The 19,856-nt window shown below is 47.5% G+C and overlaps 2 protein-coding genes across 2 annotated transcripts in view; one reads left to right on the forward strand and one right to left on the reverse strand.

Moving 5' to 3' along the window:
- Positions 1 to 3,078, forward strand: part of GPR39 (G protein-coupled receptor 39) — a 60,978-nt gene extending 57,900 nt beyond the window's left edge. Inside the window, exon 2 of the mRNA XM_069982508.1 lies at positions 1,814 to 3,078. Within this exon, the coding sequence (XP_069838609.1) occupies positions 1,814 to 2,304 (491 nt within the window). The 3' untranslated portion in view covers positions 2,305 to 3,078. The remainder of the gene's footprint in view (positions 1 to 1,813) is intronic.
- The window catches only part of LYPD1 (LY6/PLAUR domain containing 1), a 38,597-nt gene continuing 21,144 nt past the window's right edge, over positions 2,404 to 19,856 (reverse strand). The window contains exons 2-3 of the mRNA XM_069982509.1: positions 13,934 to 14,068; positions 2,404 to 3,831 (exon numbers count right to left, since the gene is read on the reverse strand). Of these exons, the coding sequence (XP_069838610.1) occupies positions 3,602 to 3,831; positions 13,934 to 14,068 (365 nt within the window). The 3' untranslated portion in view covers positions 2,404 to 3,601. The remainder of the gene's footprint in view (positions 3,832 to 13,933; positions 14,069 to 19,856) is intronic.

A 19,856-nucleotide genomic window follows, 5' to 3' on the forward strand; every position in this document is an offset into this window, starting at 1 on the left:
CACACTGACCAAGAGGATGCTAGGGCTTCACCACACTGACCAAGATGATGCCAGGGCCTCACCACACTGACCAAGAGGATGCCAGGGCCTCACCACACTGACCAAGAGGATGCCAGAGCCTCACCACACTGACCAAGAGGATGCTAGGGCCTCACCACACTGACCAAGATGATGCCAGGGCCTCACCACACTGACCAAGAGGATGCCAGGGCCTCACCACACTGACCAAGAGGATGCCAGAGCCTCACCACACTGACCAAGATGATGCCAGGGACTCACCACACTGACCAAGATGATGCCAGAGCCTCACCACACTGACCAAGATGATGCCAGGGCCTCACCACACTGACCAAGATGATGCCAGGGCCTCACCACACTGACCAAGATGATGCCAGGGCCTCACCACACTGACCAAGATGATGCCAGGGCCTCACCACACTGACCAAGATGATGCCAGGGCCTCACCACACTGACCAGCTTCTCACCATCTGTGGTGGTTGGTGGAAGTCAAAAACAATTGCTCAGTCTCTCTTTCATTTGTCTCCTAAACTCTTTATAACATTAAAGGGGTACTCCGGCAAAAATCTTTTTCTTTAAAATCAACTGGTGTCAAAAAGTTATACAAATTTGTAATTTATTTCTATTTAAAAAAATCTCCTTTCTTCCAGTACTTCTCAACTGCTGTCTGTCCTGCGGGAAGTGGTGTATTCTCTCCAGTCTGACACAGTGCTCTCTGCTGTCACCTCTGTCCATGTCAGGAACTGTCCAGAGCAGGAGAGGTTTTCTATGGGGATTTTTCAAACCTTGCCAAGAGGAGCAGTTGCCATAGCAAGAGATTGTGGTGCACATAGCAACCAAATTCCAATACACATAGCAACCAAGAGGATTTCATTGCACAGAGCAACCAATAGCCTACTATTGTATACAGCAACGGATTCTAGTGCACATAGCAACCAATTAGATTCCAGTGTGCATAGAAACCAATCAGATTTCATCTTTAATTCTTTTAGAGGACTTTTGAGAAATTGAAAGCTGAAATCTGGTTGCTATGGGCAACTGCACCATCGTCCTCAGCACAAGGTTTGATGAATCTCCCGCTATCACCATCCACCCCCATCTAGACACTGTGATCACACACCTCAGTCTTCTATGTGCAACACGGTACTACTTTACCAATAAATTTTGTGGTTTTATTGCTGTAAACACCATGGCGCCATGTTGACCAAACTTATCAAGCTCCAATTTTTTTGACACAAATTTTCTGTGACTTTTGTAGTTACTTGTAATTCACACAGGCGTACAGGCCACTACCGAGCGGTAACTAGACATACAATAAACATGGCAGCCGGGTGATGAGTCGCACAGTGCAGTCGCGTCACGTGGGATGATGGATTATACAATGAACCATCATGTACAGTGGAATCTTCCTTCGCTCTAATGGATATTGGTTTAATTCTGACGACTTCATTTCAGGCACACGTCCCTGGGTTTATCCAAGAAATAATCAATGGGAAGAGTTAGTAGTGCGGCTCCGGTGCTCTAGGACAAGCGTAACGTCTGCAGCCCCTCCCCCTCACACAACAATGAGAGCGCAGCCGAGCGGCTCTGATCAATAAACATAATTTTCAGAATCTATTCCAGCGACAACTTTGCTTCTCGCCACCTGCGGGACCGATGTCACATTTGCCTGTTTAAATAATGACCCTGTCAAGGTGACTGCGCCCGCCGCCTGCACCATATCCACCATGATTTACTGTAGACGAGAACCAGGAGGCAGCACAACCATACTAATATCTTTGTCTTCTTTCTACAGGGCTGATAGTTCTTACTCTTGCTCTCTGCTGGATGCCCAACCAGGTCCTCCGCATCATGGTAGCCAGCATGCCGAAGCACGAATGGACAGTCCCCTACTTCCATGCCTACAGGGTGCTGCTTCCAATCGCTGACATCTTCTTCTACCTCAGCTCTGTGGTGAATCCGCTCTTATACAACATTTCTTCCAAACAATTCAAAGACGTTTTTATTCAGGTCCTTCGTTGTCGTCTGACATTGGAACATGTGAACATAGAGAAGCTCCATCGAGCTCACCGAATCTCTGCCGCCAGCAGCACCAACCACAAGAGGCCTCTGATCTCCATGTCCTCGAAAAGAAGGAGCACGTCCACCAAAAAGAGCTCATTCCGGACCTTCAGGGGCCCCCCTGGGCAGGACGCTAGTCTAGTACCAATGGCTCCCCAACAAAACCACACAGAAGAACTGGCGGAGGTGACACCGAGTAACGGTATTAATGAAAGCCAAATCTAAGTCATTCTGATCCTCGCAGAACGTTCCACCAGACGAAACACGACCAGCTACACCGTTACTCTGAGCAATCTACTTGTGCTTTTATTGTTATTACACTTTATTTATAGTGCCAACAGATCCTGTAGCACAGTACAGGGTAAGAGTGAAGATCAACAGAGTAACACACAAGCCAGACATTGGGAGCGATACAATATGGCAGAAAGCAGCATGGGGGGATGTACAACATGGTGAAAAAGTGAATTAGGAGACAAACAGTATGGTGGGTAGAGGAAAAAGAGACTAGCCATGGTGGGAATGGCCATGGCGAGACTCAATAAGAAAGGAAGAGCATGAGGATATGTAGGATAGGGTGGAAAGAAGAATGAAGAGACCCAATAAGGTAGGAAGGGGAATGAAGAGACTCAATAAGGTAAGAAGGGGCACATGGAGACATGATATGGTGGTTATGGGAATGAAAAGACATACAACATGGTGGCAAGGAGCATGACATACAATATGGTGGAAGCAGTATGAGGAGACATACAACATGGTGGAAGAATACATGGAGGGACATACAGAGTGGTAACAATAAGCATGAGGAGTAACAGTTTAGTATGAAGGGTGAAGAGATTACATAGTATGGTTGGAAGGGGCAGACAGTATGGTAGGATGAGAGGGTACATGGGGGTGTTGTTATGTCTTAGGGAGGTGCTTTAGTCTGGGGTCTTGTTCCTGAAGGATGGTCTACAATACACAGAACATTGTATTGTCTCTAATAAACTTTTGTTATACTTATTTTATATATATAATTGACTGGTTTGGTAAATAGAAACTGCTTAATGAGAAATGACAGATATGAGATATATATAAAGCCATGATGTGATAGATGAGATGTACCTGACATGTCACCCTCACCTTCTGCTTGAACACAGGAGCATGAGAGAAGTAAGCGGATGCCTTGTGAGTGATGAGAGGTGTTGGGGGTACGGGGGCAGAGGAGATCACTGGACTGGCTCTTTATTTCCTGTTCTTACTTGTAATATGTGAGTCCCAAGATGTAACAATGTACCTGGAGATACAAGGGAAGGGCAGAGGGAGCCTCCAGGGAACATGTCAAGAAGCTGCTTTGCATCCGCTTGTTCCTCGGCCTTTATTTAAGTGCAATTCGAAAGAACAACTGAAGACATCAAACCCCAATCAGAACGTATAAGAAAATAGATTTTTGGTGGCCTGTTGAATTTGCTTTGGAAACAAATCAACAAGAATTAATGTCCCTGACCGGGGTTCCAGCAGGGACCAGTCCTGAGTTACACACTGGCTACAGCTGTTCTGCTACAAGAAGCAGCGACAGGAGCGACATCGAGACTCCCCAACTCCGAGCGGCAGCCGAATTCCTGTTCTTCTTGGCCCGGGGACCATTGCACAGAGAGGTGTCACAGCAGCTGATGCAAACTGAATTGACTTTGCCCGGGGTGCAGAAAGACTGGTATCCAGCAGAGGCAATGAGACAGGCGGCTGACGAAGCACATGACTTACGATACAATATCCCTGGAAAACAAGAAGAACCAATTACTAGCTGATCAGAGAAACCATCATCTGTGAAATGAACTATTGATATTCTGGATCCTGCAGCCCGGCCTCAACAAGCCAAAGGAATCTCCGTATGATTGTCCCATAATCAGCATAATGTTCTGAAAAACTTACAAAACAACCAAGGACGTCGTCTCAAGGGCACATGCTACCGAAGAAAGCTGACAACCATAAACTCCCGTCCACCGTACAGTGGAGACGAGGCTGAATCGTGAGGACAAATTCACTTCTACTGATTCATTATTTCCATCGTCTCACAACTGACTCATCTTTAATGCGTCAATTTCGAGACGCACACAAGCCCAAAGCATGCGAATATAAACCTGTGACCCCAATGCATGATGAATATAAACCTGTGACCCCAATGCATGTAAATATAAATTGGCAGGCTGACAGCATGCGAATATAAACCTGTGACCCACTATGTGTAAATGTAAACTGGTGACCACAATGCACATGAATATACACTTGCGAGCCAGTCCTACGGGAATATAAACCAGTGACCCATATGGAAGTAAATCTAAACTGGTGAGCCAGTCATACAGGAATATGAACTGATGACCCTAGTAAAAGAGACTATAAATTGGCAAACCAGCCATACAGAACCTGAAGACCCCAACATATATAAATATAAACTGACCCCCACTCTATGTCAATATAAACTAGTGACTGCCATATGTGAATATAAACTGGTGACCCCATTGCACTTGACTATGAACTAGCAACCCCACCACACGTAAGGCTTGATTTATACACAATGTATGCCTCAGAGGCACAGATAAGTAGAAAACCATCTACCAAGAGATCTGTGGTTGGATCAGCACGGGGCAGCATGTCTGAGCCAAAACTTGCTTAAAAAATATATATTTGGGCTATAAAATTGGGGCTCCTGCCGATCCCAGCACAGATACATTGGCACCCAATTTCCAGAGTCTGACGAAACAGCTGTACCCCAGAATCACAAATTGTGATGTGAACGAATCCTAAGACGGTACCTGTTCACACCTTCTATAATGAACAGATCTTGTCTACATTGGCATACTGGCAGAATGTTATCCTGATATATACTGTCCACCTATTTCAATGGACTGAGCCTGGTATAGTAGTGACTATGGTTGGTTTGGAGGATATAGTTCTGTGCAGGACTCCACAAGTATGGATGCCGTGGCGTATGCCGATGCCACTGTGATCGATGTGAACGTTGCCTAATTCTGAACCTTTCACCTTCTAGTTCTCCCTATTATTGTACAAAGCAGAGGCCCCAATCCATTTGGCCCTTGTTAGCCACATTCAATATAAGAATGAAGGAAACATACAGTAAAATAAATGTAATATTTTTCAATTTGAATGTTATATTTGACCCCAATATTATACTATACAAATCGGCACAGTTTTGTGGTTAATATATTAAATAATGTTAGTAGTTAGTCCATAAATCAGGCCTTCCTCTCAACCCAAGGAAGCGCCCTCTGAGCCGCTGGGGTCACTGCTGCGGAGAGTGACTGACTGAGGTGGCACCTTCTAATGGGGACTGGTTGCTGCTGGAATAGCAGTGATGGAGAATTGCACAAGGTGAGTACACCAGTAGCAATGTTATGGGGGCCTAGTCTGGCTACTATTAAAAATTAACAACCCCTTTAAATCTATGGCAGACTTCAGACAGCCTGGCCAATGATAAGAAAGTTGTGTGTCTCAAAATCTATGCTCTATACTCTATGTACAGTACTGACCTCTACCTGTACTACATGTAATGTGCCGCCTTCTACCTGTCCTGTACAATATATGCAGTGAACCACTCTCTACCTGTGTTACACCCACTGCACCACTCTCTACCTGTGTTACACCCACTGCACCACTCTCTACCTGTGTTACACCCACTGCACCACTCTCTACCTGTGTTACATACACTGTACCACCCTCTACCTGTACTACATACACTATACCACCCTCTACCTGTACTATATACACTGTACCACCCTCTACCTGTACTACATACACTGTACCACCCTCTACCTGTACTACATACACTGTACCACCCTCTACCTGTACTACATACACTATACCACCCTCTACCTATACTACATACACTATACCACCCTCTACCTGTACTACATACACTATACAACCCTCTACCTGTACTACATACACTGTACCACCCTCTACCTGTACTACATACACTGTACCACCCTCTACCTGTACTACATACACTATACCACCCTCTACCTATACTACATACACTATACCACCCTCTACCTGTACTACATACACTATACAACCCTCTACCTGTACTACATACACTATACAACCCTCTACCTGTACTACATACACTGTACCACCCTCTACCTGTACTACATACACTGTACCACCCTCTACCTGTACTACATACAATATACCACCCTCTACCTGTGTTACACCCACTGCACCACTCTCTACCTGTGTTACACCCACTGCACCACTCTCTACCTGTGTTACATACACTGTACCACCCTCTACCTGTACTACATACACTATACCACCCTCTACCTGTACTATATACACTGTACCACCCTCTACCTGTACTATATACACTATACCACCCTCTACCTATACTACATACACTATACCACCCTCTACCTGTACTACATACACTATACTACCCTCTACCTGTACTACATACACTGTACCACCCTCTACCTGTACTACATACACTGTACCACCCTCTACCTGTACTACATACACTATACAACCCTCTACCTGTACTACATACACTGTACCACCCTCTACCTGTACTACATACACTGTACCACCCTCTACCTGTACTACATACACTATACCACCCTCTACCTATACTACATACACTATACCACCCTCTACCTGTACTACATACACTATACAACCCTCTACCTGTACTACATACACTATACAACCCTCTACCTGTACTACATACACTGTACCACCCTCTACCTGTACTACATACACTGTACCACCCTCTACCTGTACTACATACAATATACCACCCTCTACCTGTACTACATACACTGTACCACCCTCTACCGGTACTACATACACTGTACCACCCTCTACCGGTACTACATACACTGTACCACCCTCTACCGGTACTACATACACTGTACCACCCTCTACCTGTACTACATACACTGTACCACCCTCTACCTGTACTACATACACTGTACCACCCTCTACCGGTACTACATACACTGTACCACCCTCTACCTGTACTACATACACTGTACCACCCTCTACCGGTACTACATACAATATACCACCCTCTACCTTTACTACATACACTGCACCACCCTCTACCTGTACTACATACACTATACTACCCTCTACCTGTACTACATACACTGCACCACCCTCTACCTGTACTACATACACTATACTACCCTCTACCTGTACTACATACACTGCACCACCCTCTACCTGTACTACATACACTATACTACCCTCTACCTGTACTACATACACTGCACCACCCTCTACCTGTACTACATACACTATACAACCCTCTACCTGTACTACATACACTGTACCACCCTCTACCTGTACTACATACACTGCACCACCCTCTACCTGTACTACATACAATATACCACCCTCTACCTTTACTACATACACTATACCACCCTCTACCTATACTACATACACTATACCACCCTCTACCTATACTACATACACTATACCACCCTCTACCTGTACTACATACACTATACCACCCTCTACCTATACTACATACACTGTACCACCCTCTACCTGTACTACATACACTGTACCACCCTCTACCTGTACTACATACACTGTACCACCCTCTACCTGTACTACATACACTGTACCACCCTCTACCTGTACTACATACACTGTACCACCCTCTACCTGTACTACATACACTGCACCACCCTCTACCTGTACTACATACACTGCACCACCCTCTACCTGTACTATATACACTGCACCACCCTCTACCTGTACTACATACACTGCACCACCCTCTACCTGTACTACATACACTGCACCACCCTCTACCTGTACTACGTACACTATACCACCCTCTACCTGTACTACATACACTGTACCACCCTCTACCTGTACTACATACACTGCACCACCCTCTACCTGTACTACATACACTGCACCACCCTCTACCTGTACTACGTACACTATACCACCCTCTACCTGTACTACATACACTGCACCACCCTCTACCTGTACTACATACACTGCACCACCCTCTACCTGTACTACATACACTGTACCACCCTCTACCTGTACTACATACACTGCACCACCCTCTACCTATACTACATACACTGCACCACCCTCTACCTGTACTACATACACTGCACCACCCTCTACCTGTACTACATACACTGCACCACCCTCTACCTGTACTACATACAATATACCACCCTCTACCTGTACTACATACACTGTACCACCCTCTACCTGTACTACATACACTGTACCACCCTCTACCTGTACTATATATACTGTACCACCCTCTACCTGTACTACATACACTATACCACCCTCTACCTGTACTATATACACTGCACCACCCTCTACCTGTACTATATACACTGCACCACCCTCTACCTGTACTACATACACTGTACCACCCTCTACCTGTACTATATACACTGTACCACCCTCTACCTGTACTACATACACTGTACCACCCTCTACCTGTACTATATATACTGTACCACCCTCTACCTGTACTACATACACTGTACCACCCTCTACCTGTACTACATACACTGCACCACCCTCTACCTGTACTACATACACTGCACCACCCTCTACCTGTACTACATACAATATACCACCCTCTACCTGTACTACATACACTGCACCACCCTCTACCTGTACTATATACACTGCACCACCCTCTACCTGTACTACATACAATATACCACCCTCTACCTGTACTACATACACTGTACCACCCTCTACCTGTACTACATACACTGCACCACCCTCTACCTGTACTACATACACTGTACCACCCTCTACCTGTACTATATACACTGCACCACCCTCTACCTGTACTACGTACACTATACCACCCTCTACCTGTACTACATACACTGCACCACCCTCTACCTGTACTACATACAATATACCACCCTCTACCTGTACTACATACACTGCACCACCCTCTACCTGTACTATATACACTGCACCACCCTCTACCTGTACTACATACACTGCACCACCCTCTATCTGTGTTAAATGTACATTACTGCTCTCTGTACAGAAGTAATAACTTGCTTTATCTGCCTTTGTTTTGTCCTCCCATTTCTTTACTTTTTTTTGCTATTTTGGATAAATTTTGCGGTTTCGGATCTAGCTACTATTCTTCCATAGAGTTGTCTCATGTTACAATATTTTCAGGTTACAATTTCGCAATCGTGTAACACGAGGAGGCCATGTTTGAGATACCCAATACCAGGGATGGTAGCGCCTTGTCTCTCCTGTCGGTGGAGATGCAGGCACGGATCTCTCACCGCATTCACACATCGCTCTAAACATTTCCAGAAAGTGTCAGCGAGCCGCACCTCTAGCCGTGTGGATTCTACGTGTAAGGATTAAATGCAATCAAGTGGAAAATGGCAGAAGGGATGAAGCAGTTGGATGAAAGCAGCTGAGGCCCGGGATTTGCATTTGGTATTTTCTAGCAGTAGGGAGAGAGCGGCCTAATCCTCATCTGTATACCGGGCCGGGAAAATGAAAAACGTTCACAGTTAGCAGCCATATTGTGTGCTGAATGAAAGTCACTGGAGCACAGACCACACGTAATCCATCATGTGTACGCGGTAACCTGCGCGCTGACTTCCTCGCCCAATCGGCAGAAGTCTACCCGGCGCCCCCATATTTACGGCTCTCCTGATTGCGCCTTATTTAAGGCCCCTAATCCGCTTTATCTGCCGCTCGCCTTTAAGTATTGTAGGCAAGAGAAAAATTGAAAGCAATTTATTAATAAGAGAACATGGCCTGCAGGCTGCGCGGCACAATATATCCAGCGTCAGGTTTACTGCGTGGAGGAAATTAATGACACACACTGTAACTCTCTATTCACTTGCAAGTTTGTTTATCGGCAGCTGCAGGCGGCGGCCCTGGAAGCCCCATCTCGGGCGCATCGCTTAGATGTGTAAATCACGCCGACTCCATCACCCGCAGCCTCACATCAAATTCTTTTCACGCTTTGGAAGCATCTTTTCCTATCAGATCTTCTTAGAGTCTGAGCTGCGCTTTCATCACTGTAAAACACCAGTAATTCTGTGGGTCTGAGTAATTCTGCTCCCGGGCTGAGACGGGGAGGACGGGAGGGGGCAGCGTCTTTCATGATGTGCTCTGTACTGACACCAGTATAAAGGAGACATTTACAGATTTGTTGTCCACATACAGACATCTCTTCACACAAGGGTCTCTCTCCGCACGTCACGTGATGGAATCTCCAGATTCTTACATGTCATTCACGTAGGACGCCGCTCCATGCACCGGGGGTCTGCGCGTTCCGGGCCAAACAACGATCTCTCTCACAGAAGCGTGTGATTAGATATGGAGGGAGGAGAGGGTCGAAGAAACTACTGGAGGGTGAAAATGTGAGGACACTGAAGATGACAGGGTGTGTAATGTATGCAAAGAAAAGATGTCTGCACTGGGGTGTCAGGAGACGGAGAGATGGGAGAAAATCGGGAGAGATTGGAGACAGAGAGAAGAGAGAAAGGAGAGCTTCAGGAAGGAGAAGAGTGTCAGGAGACAGAGAAAAAGGAGAAGAGTGTCAGTAGACAGAAAGAAAGGAGAGTGTCAGGAAGGAGAAGAGTGTCAGGAGACAGAAAGGAGAAGAGTGTCAGGAGACAGAAAGAAAGGAGAGTGTCAGGAAGGAGAAGAGTGTCAGGAGACAGAAAGGAGAGTGTCAGGAAGGAGAAGAACGTCAGAAAGCAGTCAGTATGGAGAGAGTGTCAGAAGAGTGAGGGGAAACAGAAACAAATTTCAGGAGGTGGAGAACATCAGGAGGTGGAGAGACAGCTAGGAGAGCGGCAGGAGGCACAAACAGACACAAGAGCGCCAGGAGGAAGAGACAAGAGATGCTCTATTCTGGCCACTACACAAAAACTAGACATTGACGAAGGGAAGAAATTAAAAAGTCTGCAACATTTTGGACGCGTCCTCATCCTCCAGTATCTTCCCCCTCACACACTGGTCCCATCCTCATCCCCCAGTATCTTCCCCCTCACACACTGGTCCCGTCCTCATCCTCCAGTATCTGCCCCCTCACACACTGGTCCCGTCCTCATCCTCCAGTATCTGCCCCCTCACACTCTGGTCCCATCCTCATCCCCCAGTATCTGCCCCCTCACACACTGGTTCCGTCCTCATCCCCCAGTATCTGCCCCCTCACACACTGGTCCCATCCTCATTCTCCAGTATCTGCCCCCCTCACACACTGGTCCCGTCCTCATTCCCCAGTATCTGCCCCCTCACACACTGGTCCCATCCTCATCCCCCAGTATCTGCCCCCTCACACACTGGTCCCGTCCTCATCCCTCAGTATCTGCCCCCTCACACACTGGTCCCGTCCTCATTCCCCAGTATCTGCCCCCTCACACACTGGTCCCGTCCTCATCCTCCAGTATCTGCCCCCTCACACACTGGTCCCGTCCTCATTCCCCAGTATCTGCCCCCTCACACTCTGGTCCCATCCTCATCCCCCAGTATCTGCCCCCTCACACACTGGTCCCGTCCTCATCCCCCAGTATCTGCCCCCTCACACACTGGTCCCATCCTCATTCTCCAGTATCTGCCCCCCCTCACACACTGGTCCCGTCCTCATTCCCCAGTATCTGCCCCCTCACTCACTGGTCCCATCCTCATCCCCCAGTATCTGCCCCCTCACACACTGGTCCCGTCCTCATCCCTCAGTATCTGCCCCCTCACACACTGGTCCCGTCCTCATTCCCCAGTATCTGCCCCCTCACACACTGGTCCCGTCCTCATCCTCCAGTATCTGCCCCCTCACACACTGGTCCCGTCCTCATTCCCCAGTATCTGCCCCCTCACACTCTGGTCCCATCCTCATCCCCCAGTATCTGCCCCCTCACACACTGGTCCCGTCCTCATCCCCCAGTATCTGCCCCCTCACACACTGGTCCCATCCTCATTCTCCAGTATCTGCCCCCCTCACACACTGGTCCCGTCCTCATCCCTCAGTATCTGCCCCCTCACACACTGGTCCCGTCCTCATTCCCCAGTATCTGCCCCCTCACACACTGGTCCCATCCTCATCCCCCAGTAACCGCCCCCTCTGGTCCCGTCTACATCCCCCAGTATCTGCCCCCTCACACACTGGACTCGTCCTCATCCCCCAGTATCTGCCCCCTCACACACTGGTCCCGTGCTCATCCTCAGTATCTGCCCCCTCACACACTCCCATCCTCATGCCCGGTATCTGCCCCCTTATGCGCTCCCATCCTCATGCCCGGTATCTGCCCCCTCACACACTCCCATCCTCATGCCCGCTATCTGCCCCCTCACACACTCCCATCCTCATGCCCGCTATCTGCCCCCTTATGCGCTCCCATCCTCATGCCCAGTATCTGCACCCTCACACACTCCTATCCTCATGCCCGGTATCTGCCCCCTCACACACTCCTATCCTCATCCTCAGTATCTGCCCCCTCACACACTCCCATCCTCATGCCCGGTATCTGCCCCCTCACACACTCCCATCCTCATGCCTGGTATCTGCCCCCTCACACACTCCCATCATCATGCCCTGTATCTGCCCCCTCACACACTCCCATCCTCATGCCTGGTATCTGCCCCCTCACACACTCCCATCCTCATGCCTGGTATCTGCCCCCTCACACACTCCTATCCTCATGCCCGCTATCTGCCCCCTCACACACTCCCATCCTCATGCCCGCTATCTGCCCCCTCACACACTCCCATCCTCATGCCCAGTATCTGCCCCCTCACACACTCCCATCCTCATGCCCGGTATCTGCCCCCTCACACACTCCCATCCTCATGCCCGGTATCTGCCCCCTCACACACTCCCATCCTCATCCTCAGTATCTGCCCCCTCACACACTCCCATAATCATGCCCGGTATCTGCCCCCTCACACACTCCCATCCTCATGCCCAGTATCTGCCCCCTCACACACTCCCATCCTCATGCCCAGTATCTGCCCCCTCACACACTCCCATAATCATGCCCGGTATCTGCCCCCTCACACACTCCTATCCTCATGCCCGCTATCTGCCCCCTCACACACTCCCATCCTCATGCCCGCTATCTGCCCCCTCACACACTCCTATCCTCATGCCCGCTATCTGCCCCCTCACACACTCCCATCCTCATGCCCGGTATCTGCCCCCTCACACACTCCCATCCTCATGCCGGTATCTGCCCCCTCACACACTCCCATCCTCATGCCCGGTATCTGCCCCCTCACACACTCCCATCCTCATGCCCAGTATCTGCCCCCTCACACACTCCCATCCTCATGCCCGGTATCTGCCCCCTCACACACTCCCATCCTCATGCCCGGTATCTGCCCCCTCACACACTCCCATCCTCATGCCCAGTATCTGCCCCCTCACACACTCCCATCCTCATGCCCAGTATCTGCCCCCTCACACACTCCCATCCTCATGCCCAGTATCTGCCCCCTCACACACTCCCATCCTCATGCCCAGTATCTGCCCCCTCACACACTCCCATCCTCATGCCCAGTATCTGCCCCCTCACACACTCCCATCCTCATGCCCAGTATCTGCCCCCTCACACACTCCCATCCTCATGCCCAGTATCTGCCCCCTCACACACTCCCATCCTCATGCCCAGTATCTGCCCCCTCACACACTCCCATCCCCATGCCCAGTATCTGCCCCCTCACACACTCCCATCCTCTTGCCCGGTATCTGCCCCCTTACACACTCGCCCCTCATGAAAACCAGAAGATGATGGAAAGTTGGCACCAATCACCTCACACATCTACCTGAAGCAACATGAAAGGCCAGAGCGTTGCCCGCGGGTCACATGACACTCACCATCACTTTTCTCCATCACCTCTTTCTGACAGGTGTCCTGAACATTGACGGTGCAGTTCACGATGAACTCCGGGGACGAGCAGTCATCCTTCTGGAACTCCTCACACTGGTAACACTGGATCTGCAGAGCAAATCCTGCAAGAGAAGAGACACATCCCAGCTACATGACAAGGGTCACCAGTATCTGCCCCTCCATGGATCACCACTTCTCCAAACTACCAACTACACCCAGGGTAAATGCAGGACAGGTGCCCCCACCGATCAGTCCTTCTCCTTCCAGATACATGCCTCTATGTTCCAGTATCTGAGGCCTGAGCACCATTACACTCGTCCCATAAGTCACCGGGACAAAGACAACAAGACACCAAAAGGATTTGTACAAAATGATAAATTTGAGACTCAATCGATAATGCGACAAGAGCCAAAACTGGTTCAGTCCAGCGAAGACCTTAGAACAACAGTAAGAAGCCCCCGCCCTGGGGAAGTAATACTGAAAAACCAAGGCCGAGGCCAGTGCCGCTACCCTGGACCTGGAATCACATGACTTCTCCACATTATTCTAACATGTTCTGAGCACAACCCTTAAGGGAAGGTCAGGGTCTCGGGGGAGGCCTTGCCTTTCATTTTCTGTACATATATACTCGGCTACACGCTTGGAAAACCAGAGAAAATATCACACAACATATACTGTATCTATCTAGTTCAGTAAACATATGTCCGTAAATCCTATTAGGGAACTCTGAACTTATTGATGTAGGTCTCCCACCCCCCCATAGAATGTATCGCTACAGACCTGGCTTGTCTATACATTATACAGACATTTCCAATATCAATGTACAGCATGCATTTCTTCATTTCTCCTCTGGGGGTGCTGCAGGGAAAAGACACACCTGCTCCCATGGTCTCTCCCTGCAGCAACAGGTCATTTAACGAAAAAAAACAGTAGAAAGCACGACTTCCTATTGAAGTGTGACTAGTCGCAGCCACAAGGGACTGAAATCTATAAGAAAATGGGGGGACTCAAGACTCTAGGCCAGGGGTCCCCAAACTACGGCCCGCGGGCCGCATGCGGCCCCCGAGGCTATTTATCCAGCCCCCACTGCACTTCCACACCACTGAAGTCGTTATCCCCAGGCGGGCCGGGCCCCTCGCACTTTCGGAATCCCTCCGGGTCAGTTGCCGGAGGGATCCCCCAGCAGGAGCAGCGATGTCATCACTGCCCCTGCCGGAGGATCCCTCAGAGATCGTTTCCAGGTCCCGGAGCAGTGTGAGATGTCTGTCCTACCACCTGACTCCTCGGCGCTGCACGGACCACCAGCCCCGGAAGTAACCTAGAAACGATCTCTGAGGGATTCTCCGGCAGGGGCAGTGATGACGTCGCTGCACCTGCTGGGGGATCCCTCCGGCGACTGACTGGCTGAAGAGGAGAGAAGAGGCCATAAGAGATGAAGACAGTATTAGGTGAGTATAATTTTTTTTTTTTGTAGCAATGCAGTGGGACATTATAACTATATGGAAACATTGCAGGGGGACAATATATATGGGGGACATTGCAGGGGAACAATATAACTATATGGGGGACATTGCAGGGGGACAATATAACTATATGGTGGACATTGCAGGGGGACAATATATATGGGGGACATTGCAGGGGGACAATATAACTATATGGGGGACATTGCAGGGGGACAATATAACTATATGGTGGACATTGCAGGGGGACAATATAACTGTATGGGGGACATTGCAGGGGGACAATATAACTATATGGGGGACATTGCAGGGGGACAATATAACTGTATGGGGGACATTGCAGGGGGACAATATAACTATATGGTGGACATTGCAGGGGGACAATATATATGGGGGACATTGCAGGGGGACAATATAACTATATGGGGGACATTGCAGGGGGACAATATATATGGGGGACATTGCAGGGGGACAATATAACTGTATGGGGGACATTGCAGGGGGACAATATAACTGTATGGGGGACATTGCAGGGGGACAATATAACTATATGGGGGACATTGCAGGGGGACAATATAACTATATGGGGGACATTGCAGGGGGACAATTAACTATATGGGGGACATTGCAGGGGAACAATATAACTATATGGGGGACATTGCAGGGGAACAATATAACTTTATGGGGGACATTGCAGGAGAACGTTATTACTATATGGGGGACATTATTACTATATAGAGAGCACAACAGGGAGCATTATTACTATATGAGGGACAATGCAGGGACACATTATTAGTATATGGAGGACAATGCAGGGGACAAGATTACTATATGGGGCACAGCAGTGGATCCCACATACAGGGGGTAACCCACATACTTTCTCGAGTGCTGCTTGAGGGAGTGAAGTGGGGGGAGTTGAAAGTGGGGTGAGGGGGCTGGTTTAGGGTGTGAAGGGGGAGTAAGGGGGCTGGTTGAGGGGATGAAGGGGGGTTGAGGGGAGGATGGTTGAAGGGGGAGTGAGGGGTTGGGGGCTGGGTCAGGAATGGAAAGACAGAGGGATGCTTTTACTTTGGGGGGGGGGGGGGGGGGGGGGCATTTTGCACTGGGATTTGATTATAGTTTGTTTTTTATAGTCCGGCCCTCCGACTGTTTTAGGGACAGTGAACTGGCCCCCTGTGTGAAAAGTTTGGGGACCCCTGCTCTAGGGAATATTGGGAGGAGCACTGGGGAGAGCTTTGTGGAGTGATATAGTAAAGGTCCTTTATATGTTATTTTGTTCGAATTTAAGCGATAATAATCTTCTGGTGTAAATGCGGCAATGATCAAACAATGGACGGGAAATCGTTGGTACGTCGCTGATCGCATCTTTTGAGCTGATCTCACAATCATCATTAGTTGTTCGCTGGTCTTTTAGACTAAACACTCGTCGTTTTGTCGTTTGCAGGGATCAGTATATACTACAATATTAAACAATCGTATTAACGACTTTTTGTAGCGACTTATCTTTTAGTCTGTCTGTCATTTAAAAGAAAAAATCATTGCTTGTCATTTGCTAAACAAGCACTTAAAGTGTCAGTGTCATTTTAAAAACTTCTGACATGTCATAGAGATATCATAGAGACATCAGAGACATGTCATAGAGATATCATAGAGACATGTCATAGAGATATCATAGAGACATGTCATAGAGAAATCATAGAGACATATCAGAAACATGTCATAGAGACATCATAGAGACATGTCATAGAGACATGTCATAGAGATATCATAGAGACATCAGAGACATGTCATAGAGACATCACAGAGACATGTCATAGAGATATCATAGAGACATGTCATAGAGAAATCATAGAGACATATCAGGAACATGTCATAGAGACATCATAGAGACATGTCATAGAGACATCATAGAGATATCATAGAAACATGTCATAGAGATATCATAGAGACATGTCATAGAGATATCATAGAGACATGTCATAGAGAAATCATAGAGACATATCAGAAACATGTCATAGAGACATCATAGAGACATGTCATAGAGACATGTCATAGATGTCATAGAGACATCAGAGACATGTCATAGAGACATCACAGAGACATGTCATAGAGATATCATAGAGACATGTCATAGAGAAATCATAGAGACATATCAGGAACATGTCATAGAGACATCATAGAGATATCATAGAAACATGTCATAGAGACATCAGAGAGACATGTCATAGATATCATAGAGACATCAGAGACATGTCATAGAGAAATCATAGAGACATGTCATAGAGACACCAGAGACATGTCATAGAGACATCATAGAGACATGTCATAGAGAAATCATAGAGACATATCAGAAACATGTCATAGAGACATCATAGAGACATGTCATAGAGACATGTCATAGATGTCATAGAGACATCAGAGACATGTCATAGAGACATCACAGAGACATGTCATAGAGATATCATAGAGACATGTCATAGAGAAATCATAGAGACATATCAGGAACATGTCATAGAGACATCATAGAGACATGTCATAGAGACATCATAGAGATATCATAGAAACATGTCATAGAGACATCAGAGAGACATGTCATAGATATCATAGAGACATCAGAGACATGTCATAGAGAAATCATAGAGACATGTCATAGAGACACCAGAGACATGTCATAGTGACATCATAGAGACATGTCATAGAGACATCAGTGACATGTCATAGAGACGTCAGAAACATGTCATAGATATCATAGACACATGTCATAGATATCAAAGAGACATGTCATAGAGAAATCAGAGACATGTCATAGAGACATCATAGAGACGTGTCATAGAGACATCATAGAGACATGTCATAGAGACACCAGAGACATCCTAGAGACATGTCATAGAGACATCAGAGACATGTCATAGAGACGCCAGAGACATGTCATAGAGACATCCTAGAGACATGTCATAGAGACATTAGAGACATGTCATAGAGACATCCCATAGACATGTCATAGAGACATCAGAGACATCATAGACATCAGAGACATGTCATAGAGAAATCATAGAGACATGTCATACAGACATAGAGACATGCATAGAGACATCATAGAGACATTTCATAGAGAAATCATAGACATGTCATAGAGATATTATAGAGAAATGTCATAGATATCATAGAAACGTCATAGAGAAATAATAGAGACATGTCATACAGACATAGAGACGTGTCACAGAGACATCATAGAGACATGTCATACAGACAGAGACATGTCATAGAGACATTATAGAGACATGTCGTAGAGACATTATAGAGACATGTCATAGAGATATCATAGAGACGTCAGACATGACATACACACATCATAGAGACATGTCATAGAGGCTTCATAGAGACATGTTATAGAGACATCATAGAGACATGTCAATAGTACAGAGTTAGAGAGGGGCATAAGAACAGCTTTGGACCCATCTGTCTGGACAGACTGCTGAAGGAGCCAATAAGCCCCATCAGGGATACCAGCGAGGGACCTACATCTGCCAGGGTATTATCAGCATATAAGGAGACTTTTTCAACTATAGACCCACTTCGGACACCCTGAACAGAGTATGGCCGCAGCAAGAGGCTCTATGGCAATAACAAAAAGAAGGGGTGAAAGCGGGCATCCCTACCTCGTACCTGGCAGAGCAGAAATGGGCAAGATATATCCAAATTGGTACGGACCCTTTCAGACAGGGCTGTACATAGGAGTTTTACCCAGGCAAGGAAACCGGGACCAAATCCAAGGCTGCACAACAAGGACCACCGGTATTGCCATTCAACTGAATCAAATGCTTTGTGGTTGTCCCGACTAAGCACATGACCCGGATCGGCATCCTCTCTGCCGGCTGTGATATTCAAATGCAGTCCAGACAGATTAATATCTGTAGCCCTTCCCTGAACCCGGCGTGTATTACTGAATGAATAACCGTGATAAGCCGCATTGACAGAATTTTACTACACATCCACCTCCTGTCCCTCTATATACCACACATACACCTCCTGTCCCTCTATATACCAAACATACACTTCCTGTCCCTCTATATACCACACATCCACCTCCTGTCCCTATATATACCACACATCCACCTCCTGTCCCTCTATATACCACACACCCCCCTCCTGTCCCTATATATACCACACATCCACCTCCTGTCCCTCTATACACCACACATCCACCTCCTGTCCCTCTATATAGTACACATCCACCTCCTGTCCCTCTATATACCACACATCCACCTCCTGTCCCTCTATATACCACACATCCACCTCCTGTCCCTCTATATACCAAACATACACCTCCTGTCCCTCTATACACCACACATCCACCTCCTGTCCCTCTATATAGTACACATCCACCTCCTGTCCCTCTATATACCACACATCCACCTCCTGTCCCTCTATATACCACACATACACCTCC

Source organism: Dendropsophus ebraccatus, chromosome 9, assembly GCF_027789765.1.
Source record: "Dendropsophus ebraccatus isolate aDenEbr1 chromosome 9, aDenEbr1.pat, whole genome shotgun sequence".
NCBI lineage: Eukaryota > Metazoa > Chordata > Amphibia > Anura > Hylidae > Dendropsophus > Dendropsophus ebraccatus.